At 38.9% G+C, this 22,889-nt stretch overlaps 1 protein-coding gene across 1 annotated transcript; it reads right to left on the bottom strand.

The window, feature by feature from the left end:
• Positions 1–19,936: 19,936 nt before the first annotated feature.
• On the bottom strand, positions 19,937–21,227 carry LOC126214982 (uncharacterized). Its single transcript, XM_049941613.1, has 3 exons — positions 21,117–21,227; positions 20,040–20,521; positions 19,937–19,987 (listed from the first exon to the last, which is right to left on the bottom strand). The coding sequence occupies exons 1-3, from the start codon at positions 21,151–21,153 to the stop codon at positions 19,937–19,939; spliced, it is 570 nt and encodes a 189-aa protein (XP_049797570.1). The 5' UTR covers positions 21,154–21,227.
• Positions 21,228–22,889: the final 1,662 nt, after the last annotated feature.

Genomic DNA, 22,889 nt, shown 5'->3' with positions numbered 1-22,889 from the left:
GCTTCTGCCATGGAAGCAGGAGGTCCCGGGTTCGAGTCCTAGTTGGGGGGCACATTTTCTACTGTCTCCATCGAGATATGGCAACAACACCTGTCGGCAGCTGAGGATTTCAATTAATTATCATTTATGCCGAGAAAGTCAATCAAGAGAGTTTCAAGAACCAGTTTAAAATCATTACTCTGGGGATATAATACAACCCCACACACATAGGGATCATGTGGATAAGATTAGAATAACTACTGCACACACACACACACACACACACACACACACACACAGGCATTCAAAGATAATTCTTCCCACGTACCATACGTGAATGGAACAGGAAGAAACACTAATAACTCGTACAATGGGATGTACCGTCTGCCATACACCTCACGGTAAATTGTAGAGTACAGACGTAGATGTCGAATAAACCGAGTGTCAAATTATTAATCTTGGTTGTCACAAATATTTGACTGCTTTTTCTCTCCTCTCGCAACAATTTAAGCTGTGCTATTAAGTATACTGCGAAGGTGTGTATTTCGTTGTGGAACACGTAACCAGTAAGACTCGACAAAAGCGGGTCCCAGTTCTCGTTAGTACGCACGTGCCCAGCTACGAGTTACCAGGTGTAGAACCGCATTTTGCCTGCTGACGTGTGCGTCGCAACCTGTCGTAGGTTTCGACAGAGGACAGCAGGTCGGTTTGGTGACATCGTGGTGTTTACAAAACCTAATGTCGAAGTTTCGCTAAGTCCCAACCAACCACAAAATTTGTCGCATGTCCTGTGTTGACGAGTTCACGTGCTCGGATAACAGGTTCTGTAGCAGGCAGTGTCGCCCGGGCATTAGTGTGCGCGTTGTTATGAACTGTAAACTTGCTCCAACCCATATTTAGCAAGTCAGTTTTGAAAGTGCTGTGTGGTTGATATGTGAGAATGGTTTTAGAAAACATCGTAGCAGATCTTTTGAATCGTTCTCTCGGAGACTATGTCGAAAATTTGGACCAATCTCAGTTGCAAACTGGAATATTTGGATGTGAGTATAGCGATATTGGGTGCGTCGTAGTTCTATTGCGTAGCGCTGTTGTAAACACTTTCCATAAGGCACGGTATGTATTTTCTTTTTATGTGTTGTAATCCCCTACATGTTGTTCAATATTTTATTAGGAGACGTCGTCCTGCAAGATTTAATTTTAAAACCAAGTGCACTCAATGAGTTAAATTTGCCGGTGAAAACTGTATGGGCATTTAGGTAAGTTACCTGTTTCAAGTTTTTAAGTAACATTAGTTCTGGCTGTGGTTCATACTTTATAGAAGCAGCCTTCAGTGGCTCATACTACCAGCTTTTGTAGAGATAACGTAAGTCGTTCCACATTCCTTCAGGTGGAATTTGTGGAAACAAGATATTTGTGAATGCTTAACTGAATGAATGACCAGTAAAGTTAATAGTTGTGGAGGACCCCCCTCCCCCCTCAACTCTACTATATATTGCATGCCACCAAGTCCAGTAACACAACTAAAAAAATCCAATATTTGAGAAAGTCGGCTTACAAAATATAAAACTTATATTGAAATTATTTAAGCTTTATTTAAGTTTAAAGTAAGCTTTATTGGCAGTAAATTCCATTATATTTTTCGTGTATGTTGGGCACTCCACACGTATTTTTCAGTGACAAACTAAAAAATGGCGTTTTTCGACCTGTGTTACTTTCTTGTGGGTGTGCTATATATACGGTACAGAGGGGAAAGTGCCGAAAACCAGACCTGGAAGTAAAAATCAATTTTTAAAGGCACAGGATACTTACTTTATATTACCATTTATATTTTACTCTTAAAAAAATAATTAAAATTATTTTAAAAAACGTGTGAGTTCTGAAAATATCTGCCAAAATTGGAGCCTCCAAAAAGTAATCATAGTAGTATCAACTAAAATGTGAAATTGCTATGAAATAAGAGAGAACATAATCTAGTTTGAGATTAAGTGTAGTGTAGCACCAATGAGAAGATTATAGAATTTCTGTCTCCTTTGCTAAAAACAAGAGCCCTGCAGTAGTACATTCGTACAGGCTTTCTCTCTGAATGTTTGGTTTTTAAGGTAAAGGCTAACTCATTTTTTCCCCAACAGTTTAATCTCGAAAAGGGTGTTACGTATTAATTCTCTGACAACTATAGAGCAATGCTTTGCAAGTCATTGTCAGTAAGCCCAATGAAAGAAACCTCGATAGCAAGGCAATGCTAAATCAGCCCATCAAATTATTACCCAAAATTATGTCTACCTGTCTTTTTCTCAGTTGTACTGTTTTTCATATTGGACAGCTTCATAAGTTTTATTTTTGGAACAGTAAACTGTTTACTGAACATTTTCCAACCCATCCTTTTGTGTACTGCATCAGTAGCTTGTCATTTTAGAAGAACCACTTTCTTTGATCTTCCTTTCCCACTATCATCTTCGAATCTGCAATAGAATTCAGAGAGAAAAAACGTGTGTGTACTAATATAGGAAGACTTTAAACGTGAAAAGGTAATGGATCTGCTTCAGGCAACTGAAAGGAGTCCAGTTTACACAACCACCACCTACATTATGTTGACCAAATAAATTAACCAAACATCTAAAGGGATTGATCATAAACGTTAAACTTGAATCTTACTATATAAAAACACAAAAATAAGTTGAATGTTTTATCTGCCAATATCTTGGGAAAATAATGAAAAATGTAATGCAGTGAAAAATCCTTTCACAAAGAAATTACATACATTAATTGCCAGCAGGAATTAATTTATATAAATGAGGCAAGAAGAAAATTTGAACTGGACCGGAATTCAAGTTCCCCGGAGCTCGAAGTCCCCGGAATATTAGGCAGATGCGCTGACCACTATGCCGGCCTCTACAACTAATGAGCTAGGACCCTGCATCAGTGTGTGGTATAAGTTGAGAATTTGTGCCTAACAAGAAGTGATCTAGGTTAGTCCATGTGTGTGTGATGGCCACTGTGTCCGGCAAGCACATCTGCATAGTAAGCTAGAGGCCTGGGTTCGAATCCCAGTCTGGCACAAGTTTTCAACTTGCTCCATTGACACAAATCAATGGCCATTGACAGCTAACGTCTTTAATTCCTCTGTGTCTAGACGCATAGTGACTGCAGGATCAAAATGTCCTGTGGACGTTTGCAAAATCTTTGTTGCCAAAACATGTAATTGGGAAAGTGGGCAACTTGTGCACTCCATTAAATGGTGGTAGAAGCACAAGTTACTATCAACCCTTCATTCCTCTAGAGTGCACGAGAATATATATCTAGGAGACCAAGGGTTCCACTTAAGCAGATGGGGGGAGGGGGGGAGGCATTTTTGATTACTTCACTCTCTTTAGGATCAAAATACCCATCAGAGATGTGTCCATTACCCGTTACACATGTTCTGAATTTACCTTGCAGTTTTGGATTTTATGATAAAAAGTGAGTTAACCATGGCGGAGAGCATTCATATATAGTGTGAACATAAACATTAGGATACACAACAGGTGGGTTTGTTACCAGAACCTTTGAAATTCATGTTCGATGACCTCGCCGACTCGCAACAAAATTATTACCATTCAACCTAACCTACATGTCGCATTACATTGCATATCGGTCTGTCACTACATGCAAGATTTCAGGGGCAGTCCAGTATCACACTCTGACCAAATCTCTTTGTCAAAATGTTAAATCAGCTGTCTGTGTCATCCTTAATTCCTCCATATGATAGTATTCCTAATATGACACTTTTTTCATACATCAACATTTATTAATTAATTTGAATTGTCATCCATTCCAGTCAAGTAATGGCATAAAGCAGACTGTAAGATGTATTTGTTTGTTGTTGTTTTTGTTTCTTTCTTTGGTTGTTGTTGTTGTTGTTGTTGTCCAGACTGATACTGTTCAGCTCTATCCTTTGCAAGTCTTCATCTCTGCATTACTACTGCTGCTTGTATCCAGTTTAGTCTGCTTAGTGTTGTTAATAATTGGTCTCCTTGTACAACAGTTTGACCTCTACCCTTCCTTTCAGTACCAAACTTAATATTCCTTGACACCTCAGGGTCTGTTCTGACAATCTGACATGTCTTCTAGTCAAGTTGTGTCCCAAAGCTTTTGTCCCCAATTCAACACAGTACCTCTTCATTAGTTACTCAGCCTACTTATCAAATCTTCAGCATTCTTTTCTAAACCAAATTTAAAAAGCCTATTCTCCTATTGTCTGCCCTGTCAGTCATTTATCACTTCCATATGAGGCTACCCTCCAGACAAATATTGAATGTTGACAATGAGTGCATATCTCTTAAAGTCATTGTTATATATCTGGATTCAGAACAGACATCTGATAAATTGTCATGTATTAATTATCTGTTGGGTAATCTGCAAATCTTTTTGAAAAGCTTACTGAGTTACTGTTACGCTTTCTTCCCACTGTTATCATGGTGGAATATGTCTGGAGTATCCATAACTAAAATATCTTGCATCTCTTATTTCAAATAATTACATACACTGATAGTCCCATCTTTCTTAATATACAATACATACATACATACATACATATATATCCAGCACTTACTGGCCCTGTGCTGCTTCTACAAACTGCCTGCATTCCCTTGTGCTGTGCTCAGATCGTCCAGGTGTCTTCAGTCCGTAAGACTACTGCATTATTCACCAGGTCGTCCATCCAGCACAGCCTTGGTTGTCTCATGGGGTGTCTGGTGATTGTTTCCCCTCAAGTGTCCTCTTCATCTGTCTTCTAACATACAGGCTACGTTGCCTGCTCACTGGGTTCTTCTGCTTTTCACCTTCCATAGGATTATTGGTTGTTGCTTCAACAGATAGATTTGTCGTTCATCATTGTTCTCCATTTTCCTTTATCTAACATCAGTCCCCATGTCTTCCTCGTTACTCTTATTTCAAATATTAGTAGTGTCTCCTTTTCCCTTTTAGTTGTGCTCTAGGTTTCTGAACCGTACATAACTGCTGGGCATATCAGTGTTACATATTCTCATCTTAGTATATGCTGATACTGATTTTGAGCTTAATGCCTCCCTGAGGTAGTACATGCATTACATTCCCACTGCTAAGCTTTCTTTTATGTTCATTTCTGTGCTGTTGTTGCTGGCAGACAAAGATCCCAAATCAGGACTCATCTGACCAGGCCACAGTTTTCCTGTTGCCTAGGTTTTAACTGATAGGCCCACAAACCCAGCAGACGCTGCAGGCACTGTGTCGCTGTTAGCAAAGGCACTCGCATCAGTTGTCGGCTACCATAGCTAATAATTACAAATTCAGCTGCACTATCATAATGGATATGTTCATCATACATCCAAGATTGAGTTCTGGGGCTATTTCATGCAGTAATGCTTGTCTATTTGCACTGACAACTCTCTACAAATGCCACTGGTCTGTCATTAAGTAAAGGCCATTCAGCCACTGCATTTTCTTTGGTGAGATGTAATGCCTGAAATCTGATATTCTTAGCAAACTCTTGACACTGTGGGTCTCAGAATATTCAATTCCCATAGTACTTCCAAAATAGTGTCCATGCATCAAGCTCCAACTACTGTTCCACATTCAAAGTCTCTTAATTCCCATTGTGTGGGCACAATCACATTATAAAGCTTTTCACATGAGTACAAATGATGGCTCTGCTAATGTACTACCTTGTGTACATGATACTACCACCATCTGTATATTTGTTTATACCCCATGACTTTTATCACCTCAGCATATGCAGCTGCATTTTTTATGTAAAGAAAAATTTTAACAGATACAGCCTTAAGGAGTCCATTCATAATCATAATAATCATCAAACATTAAATATAGACATGCCTGAAACATGACTTAAAAAAACATGACTGGCAGGCATGAACACATGGGAATAAAGCTTTTTAACACTTTACCTGTGCAGGCACATTGCATCTCCTAATACATTTAAAAATAATATCCAAAAATGGCCAGAAGAAAAGGTTTTTACACTCTTAAAGAATTTTGAAGTAGCTGAGTAATATATTCCAGACCAGGATAATACTGGGTGACAAGTGGTGTGCTCCAGAGTTTATTTTTGGAGGAATCAGTAGTAGCAGGATTGGATGTGATGGTCCAGAAAATCTGTTTTTGAACTAGGCTGTTGGGGTAATTACGTTCAGTGAAGGCTGACATGACAATGTTGTATTGTTGTAAAGAGTCTGCATCCAAACAAATACATTTGCCTCAAATTCCAAGCCTGTATGGGAGCAAACATTTGACACTGAAAGGTTTAATGTGGACAGAAGTGTGTAACTTGTCCTCAGTGAGGATTAGATAAACATCAACAAAAGTGACATGGGACTCAGGGTAGGACTATGTGAAATTTAATAGGGAGAAGGTATTTAGAGTGTGCAGAAATTTTAACAGGTCAGCCTCACCATGAGTCCATACACCAATGACGTCATCAATGTATCAAAAACAAACCAGGGGCTGAAGGCTTATGAATCCCAGGAAAGCCCCTGCCCCCCTCCCCAAGAACCCATGATTTCCCATAATCATACCCTGAAATGAGATTCTGTCTGGGAATGTGCCCACCCCACATAGAATAGCTTTTTGCTGCCTTACCAATCTCTGAAACATTCCTGTCAGGCGCTATGCTCCTTCCGCACTCTTCACCCTACCCTACGGCTCCTATCCATGTGGCTCTCACCACTGCAAGACTTGCCCTATACACCCTCCTGCCACCACCTATTCCAGCCCTGTAACTGGCAAAACATTTACCATCAAAGGGAGAGCCACCTATGAAATGACCCATGTCATATACCAGCTGTTTTGTAAACACTGTTTGGCCTTTTACATTGGCTTAAGTACCACCCAGTTGGGTATCAGTGTGAAGTGACATAGGCAGAGGGCATATACCAGCAATGTGCAATATCTTGTAGCAGAGAATGCTCTACAAGACAGTCATTACCTAGGTGACTGTTCTACCACATGTCATCTGGATTCTTATCCCAGACTCCAGTTTCTCAGAACTCCACATCTGAGAACTGGTGCAACAACATGTCCCTGGTTCTCGCCAACTACCTGGTCTTAATTTATGTTAATTGCTTCCATATCAGCATTTATGCACTGTAACTACTCCTTTCTTCAGGCCATTTTAGTTTTGTACAACTCTCATTTTCTGCCATGTCCATTTTTCCCATCCCTGTCGTACCCCTGTTACATACAATGACAGTTTTTACTCTTATTAACTCATACAGAATGTTTGAGTAGTAATCTCTGTCTTGCATATTACCCTGTCTTCTGCCTTTAACCTCTCAGGTTTTCAAACCTCATCCACTGCAGTCCCCAAAGTCAATATTCCCTTCACATCCCATTCTGTAAGTCTCCCGTGACCTGGGGTTCTGGGAGACTTTCCTGAACAAATACCCCTTTTTCTAAACCTCTCCAGTCTTTTTTCCTTCACCCCTCTTCCTTCCCCTTCAACTCTTCTGCCAGGAGGAGGAGCCACTGGCTCCAAAAGTTAAACCTTTGCAAGTACACATGGGTTGCTTTTTTTTTTTTCTTTCATTCTATCCATTTACATTACATTGTCAATAATTGTTTTGTTGTTATATTTGATTGTGTGATGTGCTAATGTGTGTAATTTGTTGCCTTTGCTATCTTTCCAGAATTTGTCCACAAACAGAGGTTTTAAATTCTCTTACACAGTGTTTACTTGCTGCAGTTGTGCCTGATGAATGATAGTGTGTGCTCCTGTTGAAATATTGGTGGCTGTTGAGATCACCCTTCTGCAGTCCTGTAAATTATTTGATGCTATTCTAGGTATCTCCTTATCTTGCATATCAGGTGAATGGTTTTGTAATGTTTTTGAACCCAATACTTTGCATGTCTCATGTATCTTGGATGCCAGGTGTACTCATTTTGTTATGGCCTGTTCCCCAAGCATCTCCATATTTCTTCGGGATGTCACCTACTCCATGTGCCTTGTTTCAGCTTAGGCCTTTCAATCCTCAATCACATTATTCTCACAGTATAGCAGGTCTTGTCACCTCATCTTCCCTGTCCTTGACAATGTTCTGTTGTTTCCTTCCTGCGTACAACCTTTTTGTATGTTCCTTACAACTATTATTCTTGCCCTGTTTGCTTGCTTCTGATAGTTTTCTTAATATTCATACAGGTGATTCTGTTTTCTGCAAAGGTCTGTTTAATTTTCTTAACAGCAGCATTTATATTTCCCTTAGACTCATGGTCTTCTTCTGTTTGGATTTTTGCTCTGGTCATTCCTACTCATCATACTGCATTTGCTGCCAGACCCATTGTTTTGATATCTGTATTCCCTTTTGCCTTCTTGATTTCCTGCATGTATGTATTTTCTTCTTTGTATATTAATTTCAGTATCTCAAAAGGAATATTCACACTAGAAAACTTTAAAGCTATGTGAGGGGAACTTTTATCCTCACAATAGAAAATAGACAGCCAAAGTAAAAAACATTTACCACAGTAGTAAAAGATGTGCAGTTGAGGAGAAACTGAAAATATGCATGGGTCTTCTTGGGTGTAATTGTAGATATTGTCCCAACTTTGCCTCCTCAGATTCTGTTCATATTTGGTTTTGAGGTGCCAACACCTGTTACAAGTAATTCCACAATTTCTTAGCTACTGATATGCAATATACGTTTGCACATGGTCATGATAGGCCATGATAGGTCTAAATTTTGTGACAAGGATGCAAAAGTTTTTATCATTTTTGAGGTGTGGGCGGGTGCGTTTGTGCAATTGTTCATGTTTGTTTTTAGTTATGCTGCATTCCTGGCACACCTGTTCAGCAAAGTGAACAATAAAAGGTATACAAGTTTTAAAGTTTTTGGTGTAGTATTCTCCACACCAGAGACCCTCCAAGTTATCAAGAAATTTCATTGTAATGAAAAATGTAATAAATTCAGATAGATGCCATTTCCTGTAGTATGACTGTCAGTATCGTCAGAGACCTACAGTATAATACACAGAGTTTTCAAAGTTAAGAGTGTATATATTCTTCTGTTTACACCCGCCAGCAGCTTCAGCAATCTAGTAGCATGACGATGTCTCATTGGGTGTGTCAGTGTCACATTATCTTTTGTTTCTCCTAATCCATTGGGCAGTTGGAATTGTACATGACCACAATGGGTCAGTAATATGTTCATCATTCATTGCCAATGTTGAATCCTCTATTAATTAGTACCAGACACATGTTCACTGAGCATATACATGGCAGCTGCTTGAAGGTTGTGGCTGGCAGCAGTTGGAAACATGCTCTCATAGTCATGAAGACTACCGACTTGTGCCATTATGTATCCCTGTCTACTGGTCTCGGGATTAGAATAGGCCCGAGGTATTCCTCCCTGTTGTAAGAGGCCACTAAAAGGAGTCTCACACATTTCGGCCTTTATGTGATGGTCCACTGTAGGGACTTGCCTCCGTTTTTCAAAATTGTGGTGGGGCTGCCATGTACCCTTATGGTTGTAGCCCCCCTGACAACACAGTGATGGCTCTGCTGATGACTGTGCTGTTAACTCCCAATGTATGCCAAAGAGTAGATGTCAGTCATCCTGAGGCACCGGGACTCCCGGCAATGGCCATCTACATCTACATGACTACTCTGCAATTCTCATTTAAGTGCTTGGCAGAGAGTTCATCGAACCACAATCATACTATCTCTCTACCATTCCACTCTCGAACAGCGCGCGGGAAAAACGAACACCTAAACCTTTCTGTTCGAGCTCTGATTTCTGTTATTTTATTTAGATGATCATTCCTACCTATGTAGGTTGGGCTCAACAAAATATTTTCGCATTCGGAAGAGAAAGTTGGTGACTGAAATTTCGTAAATAGATCTCGCCGCGACGAAAAACGTCTTTGCTTTAATGACTTCCATCCCAATTCGCGTATCATATCTGCCACACTCTCTCCCCTACTACGTGATAATACAAAACGAGCTGCCCTTTTTTTGCACCCTTTCGATGTCCTCCGTCAATCCCACCTGGTAAGGATCCCACACCGTGCAGCAATATTCTAACAGAGGACGAACGAGTGTAGTGTAAGCTGTCTCTTTAGTGGACTTGTTGCATCTTCTATGTGTCCTACTAATGAAACACAACCTTTGGCTCGCCTTCCCCACAATATTATCTATGTGGTCTTTCCAACTGAAGTTGTTCGTAACTTTAACACCCAGGTACTTAGTTGAATTGACAGCCTTGAGAATTGTACTATTTATCGAGTAATCGAATTCCAACAGATTTCTTTTGGAATTCATGTGGATCACCTCACACTTTTCGTTATGTAGCGTCAACTGCCACCTGCCACACCATACATCAATCTTTTCTAAATCGCTTTGCAACTGATACTGGTCTTCGGAAGACCTTACTAGACAGTAAATTACAGCATCATCTGCTAACAACCTAAGAGAACTGCTCAGATTGTCACCCAGGTCATTTATACAGATCAGGAACAGCAGAGGTCCCAGGACGCATCCCTGGGTAACACCTGATATCACTTCAGTTTTAGTCGATGATTTGCCGTCTATTACTACGAACTGCGACCTTCCTGACAGGAAATTACGAATCCAGTCGCACAACTGAGACGATACCCTATAGGCCCGCAGCTTGATTAGAAGCCGCTTGTGAGGAACGGTGTCAAAAGCTTTCCGGAAATCTAGAAATACGGAATCAACTTGAGATCCCCTGTCGATAGCGGCCATTACTTCGTGCGAATAAAGAGCTAGCTGCGTTGCACGAGAACGATGCTTTCTGAAACCGTGCTGATTACGTATCAATAGATCGTTCCCTTCGAGGTGATCCATAATGTTTGAATACAGTATATGCTCCAAAACCCTACTGCAAACAGATGTTAATGATATAGGTCTGTAGTTAGATGGATTACTCCTACTACCCTTCTTAAACACTGGTGCGACTTGCGCAATTTTCCAGTCTGTAGGTACAGATGTATCGGTGAGCGAGCAGTTGTATATGAGTACTAAGTAGGGAGCTATTGTATCAGCGTAATCTGAAAGGAACCTAATCGGTATACAATCTGGATCTGAAGACTTGCCCGTGTCAAGCGATTTGAGTTGCTTCGCAACCCCTAAGGTATCTACTTCTAAGAAACTCATGCTAGCAGCTGTTCGTGTTCCAAATTTTGGAATATTCCATTCGTCTTCCCTGGTGAAGGAATTCCGGAAAACTGCGTTCAATAACTCCGCTTTAGCGGCACAGTCGTCGGTAACAGTAACATCGTCACTGCGCAGCGAAGGTATTGACTGCGTCTTGCCGCTTGTGTACTTTACATACGACCAGAATATCTTCGTATTTTCTACCAAATTTCGAGACAATGTTTCGTTGTGAACCTATTAAAGGCATCTCGGATTGAAGTCCGTGCCAAATTTCGCGCGTCTGTAAATTTTAGCCAATCTTCGGGATTTCGCTTTCTTCTGAACTTCGCATGCTTTCTCCGTTGCCTCTACAACAGAGTTCGGACCTGTTTCGTGTACCACGGGGGATCAGTTCCATCTCTTACTAATTTATGAACGAGGCATTATACGTAGCTATTGCAACTGGCACCGATATCTCATTGGTTGGCGGTAAGAGCCAATGAGACGTACCTGCTTGTAGGTAGATCTTTGAACATCTACTTTATTTATGATTTCTGAGGGGTAGGGGGGAGCCATCTTGAAGTGTGTATTTGTTGTGCCTTTCGTAACTGAGAGCATTAAATGGACGTATATCGAAAATTTACGAAGTGAGGATATTTGATTTGAAATCATGGGTCAGTTAATATCCCTTCCATCTTTAATGTCGAAAAATGTCACATTTTGTGTTTTGCATTTTTTACGATATTAACATGTGGAATGAAATAAAAATGTTGTGTATACTAATTTTGGGTCATCTGATTTCAGCGTCGTGTCATTTCCTAACTGATCTATGTCATGGCCTTTTAAGTTTATAGCAGTTGTTTCCGATGTGCAGTTTTTGTGAATGCTTTACATGGATAATGACCTTAGAATAATTCATTCATTTTGAAATGCTAAAGAATATTTTTTAGCACCTGGGGAAAGATTAGGTCAATTTTGTGGTTTAAATTTACCTGGGGTATTTCAACGTTCAGGGAACTATCCGTTGCTGTTTCGAAAGTCTTAATACGTAGCGTTAAGCATTTTCTTCCCTAAGCAGCTGCCCGTCTCAACCTGTTTTATCGCTTCAAAAGCAGCGTTACATGATCGAATCACAGATAAGCATTGTTTTAAATGATCAGTGATTGGTTTCGTAGAATCATAATAAGACAGAAGTTCCTAGAACAGTAGTTGCTGTAGGTGCTACTGCCAGCATTGGTCAATCGAAAGTGGTTGTCTTGTGTTATTGGCCAACTGCAGAGTAGGCTGTTATCCTGAACAGTGAAGTGTGGAAAAGTATATAGGCTAGCATGTTTTGCGTGCTTCCCATCCTTTAAAAAAAGGCGTGCTTGTCAAGTAGGTGATGCAATTTGGAATTTCTGTTCGTTGAGAGTTAATCAGGGTAGGCCTAATGATTAATTTGCAGGCTGTTAATGAGTTTTAGACTGCTTTCTTCAGTGGCAAACAATCATCTGCTATTTTTTTGCGAACACAAATTGTGTGTTGCCATCCAGAAAGCTTTACATTGAAACCGTCAACAGTAATTTAGCACATTTACTTCTCCACAACTTTAAATCCATACAGGAATTTGACATTTTTCTGCATAGGGGTTCCTCATACTCCATGAAATTCAGATCTGTATATGTTTTCTAAATTAGGCCTTCACATAAAACTGGTGACACTCTTCCTCCAGAAGTGCAAAATTGAAGAGCAATATGTGTTTTTTTACTGAGAGACTGTCATTTGAAAGTTAGAGATATTAACGGTGTGCAGAGGGATACGAAAAAAATGGTAAAACTTTACAAAGGGTTTTTGTGGAAATTTAAGACTGCGGAACAGCTGATTTGTGAATCGTTTCATATGATTTTTTTTTTCTCAAATTAAAACATGAGTGGGGGAAGATAAGTGATCAGATTTTGTCAAAAGTAAGAACACATTCGCTCTTAATCATACATGCATGGGTGTTGCCAACATCTGCACATGGGCGGCCCACTGTAAACTTTAGGCAAAAAACTGCAATTTTGAAGTGAATTCCACAAAACACAAAGGTGATATAGGCTACTCCGCCATAATAGTGTCTCAGGATACCATGTTATCTCACCTGCTTGCCAGTGTTATATATTAGAGGTCTCGAACTTGCCAAGCAGTGAGTCAACAAACTGAAATTTGTTGAAAATTTTGTATTGAGAGTACTCACCTTTCCAGGACTGTGTATTCCCAATATCTAAAGGCTCTAAAAATTAGTGATGTGATAACTTTGTCATCAGTGACAGAGCCACAGCTGGTGTCTACAGTTTTCAAATTAACTGAAAAGGGTTGCTTTCTGCTAAGATGATAATTGTGGATGTTTAGAAAATAATATTTACATGTTGCTCACTTCACGTATTTCATCTGCAAACATGTATTTTCTCTCACTATGACTGCTAATGGGTTTTGCCACTTTGTAACAAAACTGTACATTTAGAGTGATAGACCATTTGCTCAGTCTCTGTTCTGAAAAAAGAGCTCTGTTTCATGATGAGCACATTAGCCTATAGAGGTATGAAAATTTGTGCAGGAGGTGGACACTTTCTATTCCCTTCCAACTGATAGTGAAAAAAAGTGTTAACAGCAATGTCCTCAAATACACTTTGCCATGTGGAAAAAAGATAAAAGCTGATTTCAATGAAAATTTTTAAGAATGCTGCATACATAACAAACTAGTTTGGATACATTACATCTGCCAACCTGATCCCTGGAAGTAATTGGAAAGAGCGGTGCAGTAAGTGATAGGACATTTCTTGACAGTATTAAAATTTTCCACTGCTTGCTGAAGTCGTATCAATACATACTAGAGATGTGATATTAATTTTCAATCTAATCAACATGTCAGAACAAATTAACCCATTGTTGAAGCAGGATGATCTGATATTCATTATGTGCACAGTGCGAAAGTATGTACTCGTGCTTGTCATACCAAGTAAGTTAGGATGTGTCAGCAGAAATATTTTGAAAGGCTCTCCTCCTTGAATTAATCACTGTATCACTTTTCTCTTGTCGCAAAAACAATAATTTTTGGGTGTGAACAAGGAAGGCGAATGTTACATTGTTTTCAGTCCGTACAAGTAAGACCTGTATACAGTGCATCCACCTGCATTTCTTACTGCACAAAGTAAGCTGTTAAAAGCAAAGTTGGATGCCCTATATAGTAACAGTGAGATCAGTATTGCAGCATACTTGTACAATTTTTGGAAACAGCTAACACCAAAGAATTACCTGCTGCTCACTATGATCTTACAATTAGTACAGTCTGGAAATTCATAGTTAATACAGTTTTATAGGCATCACTCATACTACAAAATGAAAGGAAGGCTGCAGGTCAAGTGTTTGTTATAGCCTGTGGGACATTTCATTATAGTTCACACCTACAATAAATTGCTTTTGAAATTTGATTGTAGTTATGATATATACAGTTATCAGTTTGTTGATGAAATCATTTGTTGAAACTGCACAGCTTCGATATTCATGGAGGGAACAGTAGAGTTTCTACAAACAAAAAAAAATTGCATTTTCCATTTTCTCCGTAACCATTGTAACTTTGGGTGAGTGAAGATGAATTGGTAGTGACAGGCGGAGTTACATACAACCTTGAAGTTCACAAAATGCTTTTACCTGTAATGAAACAGGTGCAGGAATATTTTTAAGTAACGCTCATGTCACATTTTGGTACTTTTCAAAGCAATTAGCTTCTTTGGATAATCACTTGTTGAAATGAATTGTGCATGCTGTAGCTGCAAGAGGGCACATGTTCAGAGAACTAAGTCGCAGATTCTTTCAAAGAGTACGTAATGATCAAGACATTTTTCGAGCTAACGTATTCTCTACTTTGGTGAACTACTCTTAAAACATGATCTTTCAACCTACGTTGTTACCATTCATTGTCCTTTATGCCTCAAACATTGCAGACCTTTATAATTGCTGTTATTTTCAAGATGCAATAAATTTTGCTTTCAATAAGAAGGAGATAACAAGAACTTAAGACCAGATTTGTCAAATGCTCTGCGGGGAAAAATTATCTTCCCAACATTGTTCTGAACATTCTGTAGTAGAATTGCAGTGTCAGCAAATTACCACAGACCACCACCCCAAGAATTCAACCATGTAACTAATTCAAATTTTAATTACTACATGCATTTGAGATTTACAATTGCAGTAGCATTAGCCTGGGTTTGTGACAGACATTAACTGTTACATTACATTGAAACAACATTTCTTGCCCACAGCTATATCAATTTATTCATTACAACCAATTTTGCTTGCTACAGACGATTGTTAAGGTTATAACACATTAGATGTACACCATGTTATTCAGAATGTATTCAAAAGCAACTGTAATGTCCAATTAATCTCCATGTATAACTAATTACAACTGATTCCATTTCCTGTCAGTGAATGTTACAGTTGCATCTGAATACATTCTGAATAACATGATCAGATGTACATAATCTTGAAGGTGGTCTGAAGTGACCAAAATCGATACAGCTGTGTGCAAGAAATGTTGTTCAGGAAGTTCTGAATAGCTGTAAATCACCACTTAACAAAACTCCGTTACATTTCAGTTGCTCAGTTCTTAACAGTTTATCTTCCATGCTTCCATTTTGTGTTCATGTGGCAGGTGAATGAAATAAACATTGACACAGTTAGTTAAGGTTTGAAACACAGGAGTAGAAGTTGAACACTTAGCACCTGTATTAAACTAAGTTCTGAAAGAATTCACTTACTGGCACCAAAGATAGTCCATACCAACATTGAGATTATAGTCTACTTGGTTCACATCACCAATCTGCAACTATGCTGCTATCACTAAGGTAACAATCTTATCATCCAAGGATCAATAAAACACATTAAATGATATAAAAAAATATTTTATTTGATTATTAAGTCTCTTCAGGACACATTTCCATTACATACAGAAGTAACAAAAATGCTTGAAATCTTTGATAAACATAAGAAAACATATCTTAAGAAACAGAGGGAAACATTACACCAGTCATTCCCCAAAATCAAAAAGAGTATAAATATATGACAACCATCATGTTGTACATGAACCCACATTATTATAGACAGACACCAGCTAAAGGAAAAACCTTGAACAGACATATACAACAAGACAAGGACATATGTACAATTCAACAAAAAGATGTGTAACATTTGGAAATAGTGGGTAATTTATCTTTGTACTCAACTGGAAATAAAGGATATGACAATGCTTCTAGGTGACATTTACATTCCTTAAGTTAAACGCTATTCTACTTATGTGACAGGATTACTTAGTGATTTATCTTATGAGATGCTATACATCATCATTCTTTCTCTGTAACTCATTATGAAAAACAAAAGCTTTACTGTCAGCCAATCCCAATACAACAAGAATAATCAGTTAAGAAACTTTTTTCATAATAAAATTACATAGTTAACAGAAATCCTTACAATTAAATCTGGACAGAGGAGATAACACTTTCACCAGGAAACCAACTGTTTCAAAAATAAATAAATAAAAATAGTAGAACATAGGAGGAAAGTCCTGCTAACTAGCAGCTATGGGAGAGGCATGGGCCAGACCTTGTGGAAAAATTAGATGACAGGTACCAATACCATCTGCAATGAATGATACTAATGTTGACTTGGTTCCTGCTTATATGCAGTATGATGGCCCAACTGAACAGCTCCGTCAGGAGGGTCAATACGCAGCTATATCATCTGCTTCAGGCAACTACTTAGTCAGGCATAGGTTTGGTTCCTGTTGATGCATTGGTAGGTGGGACTTTACAAGGCATGGCCAGCATCTGAATAGCAAAGGGGTGAAAAGCAAAATCTTGAGAGGGAGGGGGGGGGGGGGGGGGGAGCAGGCACAAACTTGCGGGGGTAACTCGTTTTTAGGCTAAAAACTTATGCTATTAGGGTTATTGCAAATTTTGGTGGTAAGCATACCAGTAAATTAGCTTACTATGCCTATTTTCATTCACTGCTTTCATATGCTGTCACATTTTGCGGTAATTCATCATTAAGAGAGAAAGTATTCATCGCACATAAGTGCAAATCAGAATAATGCCTGCAGTCCATCTAAGATCAGCTTGCAGACCTTTATTTAAGGAACTCAGGATATTCACAGAACCTTCACTAAACAAATATTCACTTATGAACTTTTTTGTTGTTAATAATTCATCCCAATTCAAAAATAACAGCAAAGTGCATAGCTATAACAGTAAAATAAAGTATGATATTCACTATTGTGGGTTATATCTGACTTTGGGATGAAAAGGGGTGAATTACACTGCCACAAAAATCTTTGTTCATTTACCTAATAACATTAAAAGTCTGATAGCCAAACAACATTTGAATTTTTAGATATGATTTTTGCATATGATGTAGTAACTGTAAAAAAAACTGTGTAACAATAACATTCCACTATTAAATGTAGTATTCATGAACTATGGAATAAGTATTAATTTAATGTAATGTAATGAGCAGCTCAGTCAAAAGGTAAAGGGCAATCCCATTCAGAATATGGTCGCAGCTGTGGTGCCTCTTTCATAGTTTTACAGGATGTAATATGGCATGGTTAGTGTAAAGTTCTATATAGCATGCACAAAGCACAATCTCTCTGTTGGTAGCCTACAGCTGAAAGAGCAAATGTTCCCGAGTTAATTGCATATGGTGTTCTGATGCTACTATCTTGAGAAGAAATTATACCTATTAGTGCAAATGTGCTGTGTAACACCACTGTTGACTGTGGATGAATCTGGTGCAAGATCCCGTTATTTACTGCCCCACTACACACACTAAGCGTGGTCTATGCAGGTTTTTCTTAGATCAGATACAAAAGTTTACTAGAAACACCAAACACAAGACGACAGTTAGTCTCATCATCAAAGCTTTTATCAATACAGTTTGGCGATTGTGACAGCTACTACAATTCCAGGAGAGTGTAGTTGTGGTTTATACTGACCACAGGTTGTGTGCCTTGCATGCTGGCCAGAAGTGGAGTCAGAGGACATGCGCAAAACATAAATGGCAATTCACTGTTGAAGAGTACTGTGTACACTGTGCTGAAAAACCTGCACTTCCAAGCGCAAAAAAAAAAAAAAAATCTCGGAGCTACTGGATGGTTTCCTTACTTGTCTTTTGCATATACATGGTCTCAGCTACTGTTTCCACTTCCCAAGAGGTCTTGTATAATGGTCTCAATTTCTGCACAGGATGGTGTTGCAAATGAATGTTCCTTCTTTTCACATGTCTTTCTTACTGATTGGAACTGTCTCTGAATCCTGCATGTCTCATTTGGTGGAGCTGAAGTTACTGGAAAATGTGGACCAACGAGTTCTTTTTGCGATGCAATGCCTGCCCTCATTTCTTTAATTAATTTATCAAATGACACAAGGAGGGAGCCAGCAGTTTCACTGTTAGCACTTCTTGCTAATTGTTGCACAATAGTCAGCCTGTCTTCCAAAGCAGCTCGGTAGTCAACAGTGCTGCCAGCACCTGAAGTCTGCTGAGCAACTATTTGTGTTAACTCCTGCACAGATGACTCTCTGCAGAACCTGTCTTGCATAGGGAGCTTTACAGTTCCTTTGCTGATTTCCACTGCATGAATATGTTCACAGAGGTTACCCTTGATCAAATTGTCTGTGCAAGAACACACACAACTGTGCACACAGATCTGAAAAGAAATACAAAATAATACATAATACACACATGTGGATTAACATCTCTTACATTGGCACAAATGGTTGCTACACCTAGGAATTTAACTGTTGAAAATAAGTGTACATACCTTGCACTCGGTACAGGACAATGGGCATGCAGTGCAAGAGTTCTCTGTATAGGTGACAGTATATGGGGGCCGATCAGAAACAGTGTATACATGCCATGTGCCATCTTCAACGCAGTGTATCAGTTCCTTATTGATACCACAACCTCTTCTGTGACTCTTACTTATTTCAGCACTGCGTGTAGTTCTCTCTGTCCCCTTACAAAGCCTTATTAATCTTTGAAAAAGTGAGTCCCTCGTTCTGTGCAACAGGGCCTGGATACATTTATCTACTCTGTTATTTATTTTCTTCGGTAAGTATGAGTATTTAAGAGTTTTATGGTTTGCTTCTAAGAACATATTTGTATTAAGGCCAAGTCCAATTCTGTAGCTGTATGCCCACATATGTGCCCTCCATGAATATCTATCTTTAAAGTACTTGCCAAACTCCTCAGTTCCTTCCTCCTCTGCACACCAAGTAAGAAAGCCATCCAGCAGCTCTGAGAATTTCTCTCTATCTGTCTGTAAGTGCAAAGTTTTCAGAGCTTTGTATACAGTACTCTTCAGCATTGCATTCCCATTTACTTTTGCACATATATTCCGTCTCCATGTCCGATCAACGTGCCAGGTACATAACAACCTATGTTCACTATGGCCCATAACTACACTCCAGGCACTGTAGTAGCAGTCACAGTCATCAGACATGAATACCTATAAAAATCAAACACATATGTTAATGCTATAGTTATTTTCAGCAAGCAGTGGATCAAACATTCTCTAATGAAACTGTCTTCTTACCTTTGTTTTGATGTTTCCAATACATTTTTTAATCTGCTCAAAGAAAACTTGCATGGACCTTGTGTCAGTATGTGTACTGAGGCAATAAGAAACTGGACATCCAGCACCAAATTCATCCACGGTCAACAGTGTGGTCAGATAAAATTTATACTTTTTAGTGCCATGTGTGCTGTCTATCAAAACTTTTTCCACACAGAATTTTTTTGCCATTTTCTGCTGATACTCAGTCATAAGGACTATCATAAAGTCACTTTCTGATAATTTGTTTCCATTATCCTCAGTGCCTTGGGCTTTGTAATAAATCACCGGGGAATCTTTCCCTAGGTGCTCTTGTTGTCTCACCCACAGATCAACACTGGTTGCATCATCTTGGTGTGCACTACTATCGTCCAGCTTGTATTCTTTCCTAATATTTCGAATATCTTGTTTGCTTAAAAGATGAACTCTTCTGAAGAGTCCAACTTGAATGCTCTCTCTCACTTTCTTCAAAATTGTAGTATCAGGAACACCTTGTGCAATTAATTCAGCAACCATTGCCCTGTCAGCTGTGGTCAGATGTAGGCTACCCACAGAGAGACTGTGTCCTGTGTGTGTCCTGTAGAACTTGACATTAACCATGTTAGATGACACATTTTTTACTACCAAACAGGCAGGGCACGTGCCGCCAATTTTGATTGAAGGTTCCCTTAACCTTCTGCCTGAAGCTGTTTTGTCAACATATCCAGAACGGTGGCAAACAAAATAATCACATTTCTGTTTTCCCCTTGGTCTTATGAAGGAAACCTTCTCTTCAGCTTCCATCTGTTCCTTCCACAGAAAGAACTCTGAAAATAAAATTACAATGCATAAGTAATACAAACTTAAGTACAGCATTTGTGTGTTATTCTGAGGAAATAATTTAGTTGAAATACACAAGATAACACTGAGTAAGATCAAAACATATTAGCAGCTCTCTAATAATTATTATAAGCAAGGTGCCTGTGAAATAATGGTAATGGAGACAGTCTCTCCTACTCATGTGTTATAAGAATCTGAAAATGGTTGTGGTATGTACATACAATCAATGTCAGACTGCTTTATGCCAACATTCCAAACTAAGCCTAGGGCTACACTACAGATCAGCCTGTCACCACCACCAAGATTTAGAAACATGTAGCATGCTGGGGCAAATCCAGATTAACAACTTAACAAGTCCAACAGTTTAGAGTAGTTTTAAGTTATACACTGAAGATATATTGCCAATCATTGATTACCCTATGATATTTTCTTACCTATATTTACATAAATGACACCCAACATGAACACTAATAAATACTAAATCATATCATAAACTCACTGGAAAGTCCTACATATACAAACAATGTACAACATCAGTTATCTAGCAAATACAAATAATAAACTATACTTTTGTTTCCTCACCTTCCACAGAATTAAATGTCATTTCTTTGCACTCCATTTTCTGTTGGTGAACACACTCCAAATGGTGTATCAGTTCTTGCCTCCGAGAGCATCTAAATGTATTGCACTCAGTACATGTCATCTAAATAAAAAAAAAAAAAACAGGTTTTTGCTTAATATCTTAATAGCATACTGCAACGGAAAAAGAACGTGTAAGCACAATTAATGCACTTATTCATCCATCATGTTTCATACTGCCAATTATGAAGGAGAATCTTCAGGGATGTGGAACAACACAGTGAAGCCGCGGTGAGAAACTAGGGCCTGCATTACTTAAATATCTAAAATAAGTTATTTGTGCTTCATGAAACTACTTTAAAAATTTAGAGGAAAGGCCGCATCCCCGATATCACACTGGTGATATCTCCATAACGTTTTCGCCAATATAGCACGCTTCGCCAATATAGCACGCTTCACTATGAACCAGCCATCTGCTTGCAGTTACATTAAGATTCACGCAGCACTCATATGGTGACAGAGAGGTAACAAACTTGCCTCCTACCTTTCCAGACGCGAAATTGTGTCTCTTCATGTGTTCGTTTACGTCTGTTACCAACTTGTCGCAAATATTACATATTTCTTTCCTAGGCTGTACATAAATATTCTTGCGATGCTTCATCCTCATATGTCGGTGCAAGCTTTTTCTTGTATTAAAATTTGTTCCACACACGTCACACAAGCCTGCCACACCACGAGTCTGTTCAACATTATCCATAGTGTACCTTGCGACGATGAATTCAGAAAAGCACATCAACGCACACACCAAGATGGGTCCCGCGAAAATCATACGACGCGTTCAAAGATCTACCTACAAGCAGGTACGTCTCATTACTTGCGTCTAGGGGACGCCAGGGAATTGGGTCTGCTGATTGGTTGAGGCTCATGACGTCATCAGGGAGACAACGTGTGTAGCAGTGCCGCCTGGTGACAAGACTTATAATGAGCTCTATTGACATAGCGACGTCGCTCACCTGTTGTTTAAAAATTACATATAGATTGCCCACAGCTGTCATTTTGCAACGTCAAATAAGACCAGATTATTCAATGGAGCTTAACCTATGGGAATAAATGTAAAAACCTGGTTCGAATGCGAATAATCGATAATGCGGTGACAGACTAACCCGGTTGCAGCTGTGGCAAATGCGGAAAAGCGGACCAAATATATGTGAAAGTTACATACATATTCCTTGCATTTTCTGCGGTTTATGTATGATATTGTACATAATATGTATCAAAATATTCTTTGAATTCTTATTCATTAACTATATTTTCCGATTTTACCTTGTTGTTTTAGGTTTTATTGAGAGAAGTGGGATAAATATGGTACCTTCAAATATAACTCAAACGTAAATATTAGGCAACGCCATATGTCCGTTTGTCGCCACAACAATTATCCCGCACTCAATCTTTACGAGTTCCGCAACTAGCGAAATTATCACCCTTCAACTAACCTAGGCATCAGACAACATTATAGAGAAGTCCATAGAATAGATTTCCAGGGTGGGTGTCCCAAAATTGTGCTCCTGGCAAAGTATGTGTTATGCTTCAATTTTGGTCGTTGTTATGTAAACAAGGAACTATATGTCAGTGTTATGCTCGAACTGCGTCTTCCTACACCTTGTCTAGTTTTTCAGTATCCGGGTTATGTTCATACAGCATTGTGATAAACAATGCTGAATGAGGAATTAGTTTAATTTTCTTTCTGACATGCATGCTTCCATGCATTGCTTAATT

This window comes from Schistocerca nitens, chromosome 12 (assembly GCF_023898315.1).
Source record: "Schistocerca nitens isolate TAMUIC-IGC-003100 chromosome 12, iqSchNite1.1, whole genome shotgun sequence".
Taxonomy (NCBI): domain Eukaryota; kingdom Metazoa; phylum Arthropoda; class Insecta; order Orthoptera; family Acrididae; genus Schistocerca; species Schistocerca nitens.
The sequence above is the reverse complement of the archived record's forward strand: the minus strand, read 5'-3'. Positions and strand labels throughout refer to the sequence as shown.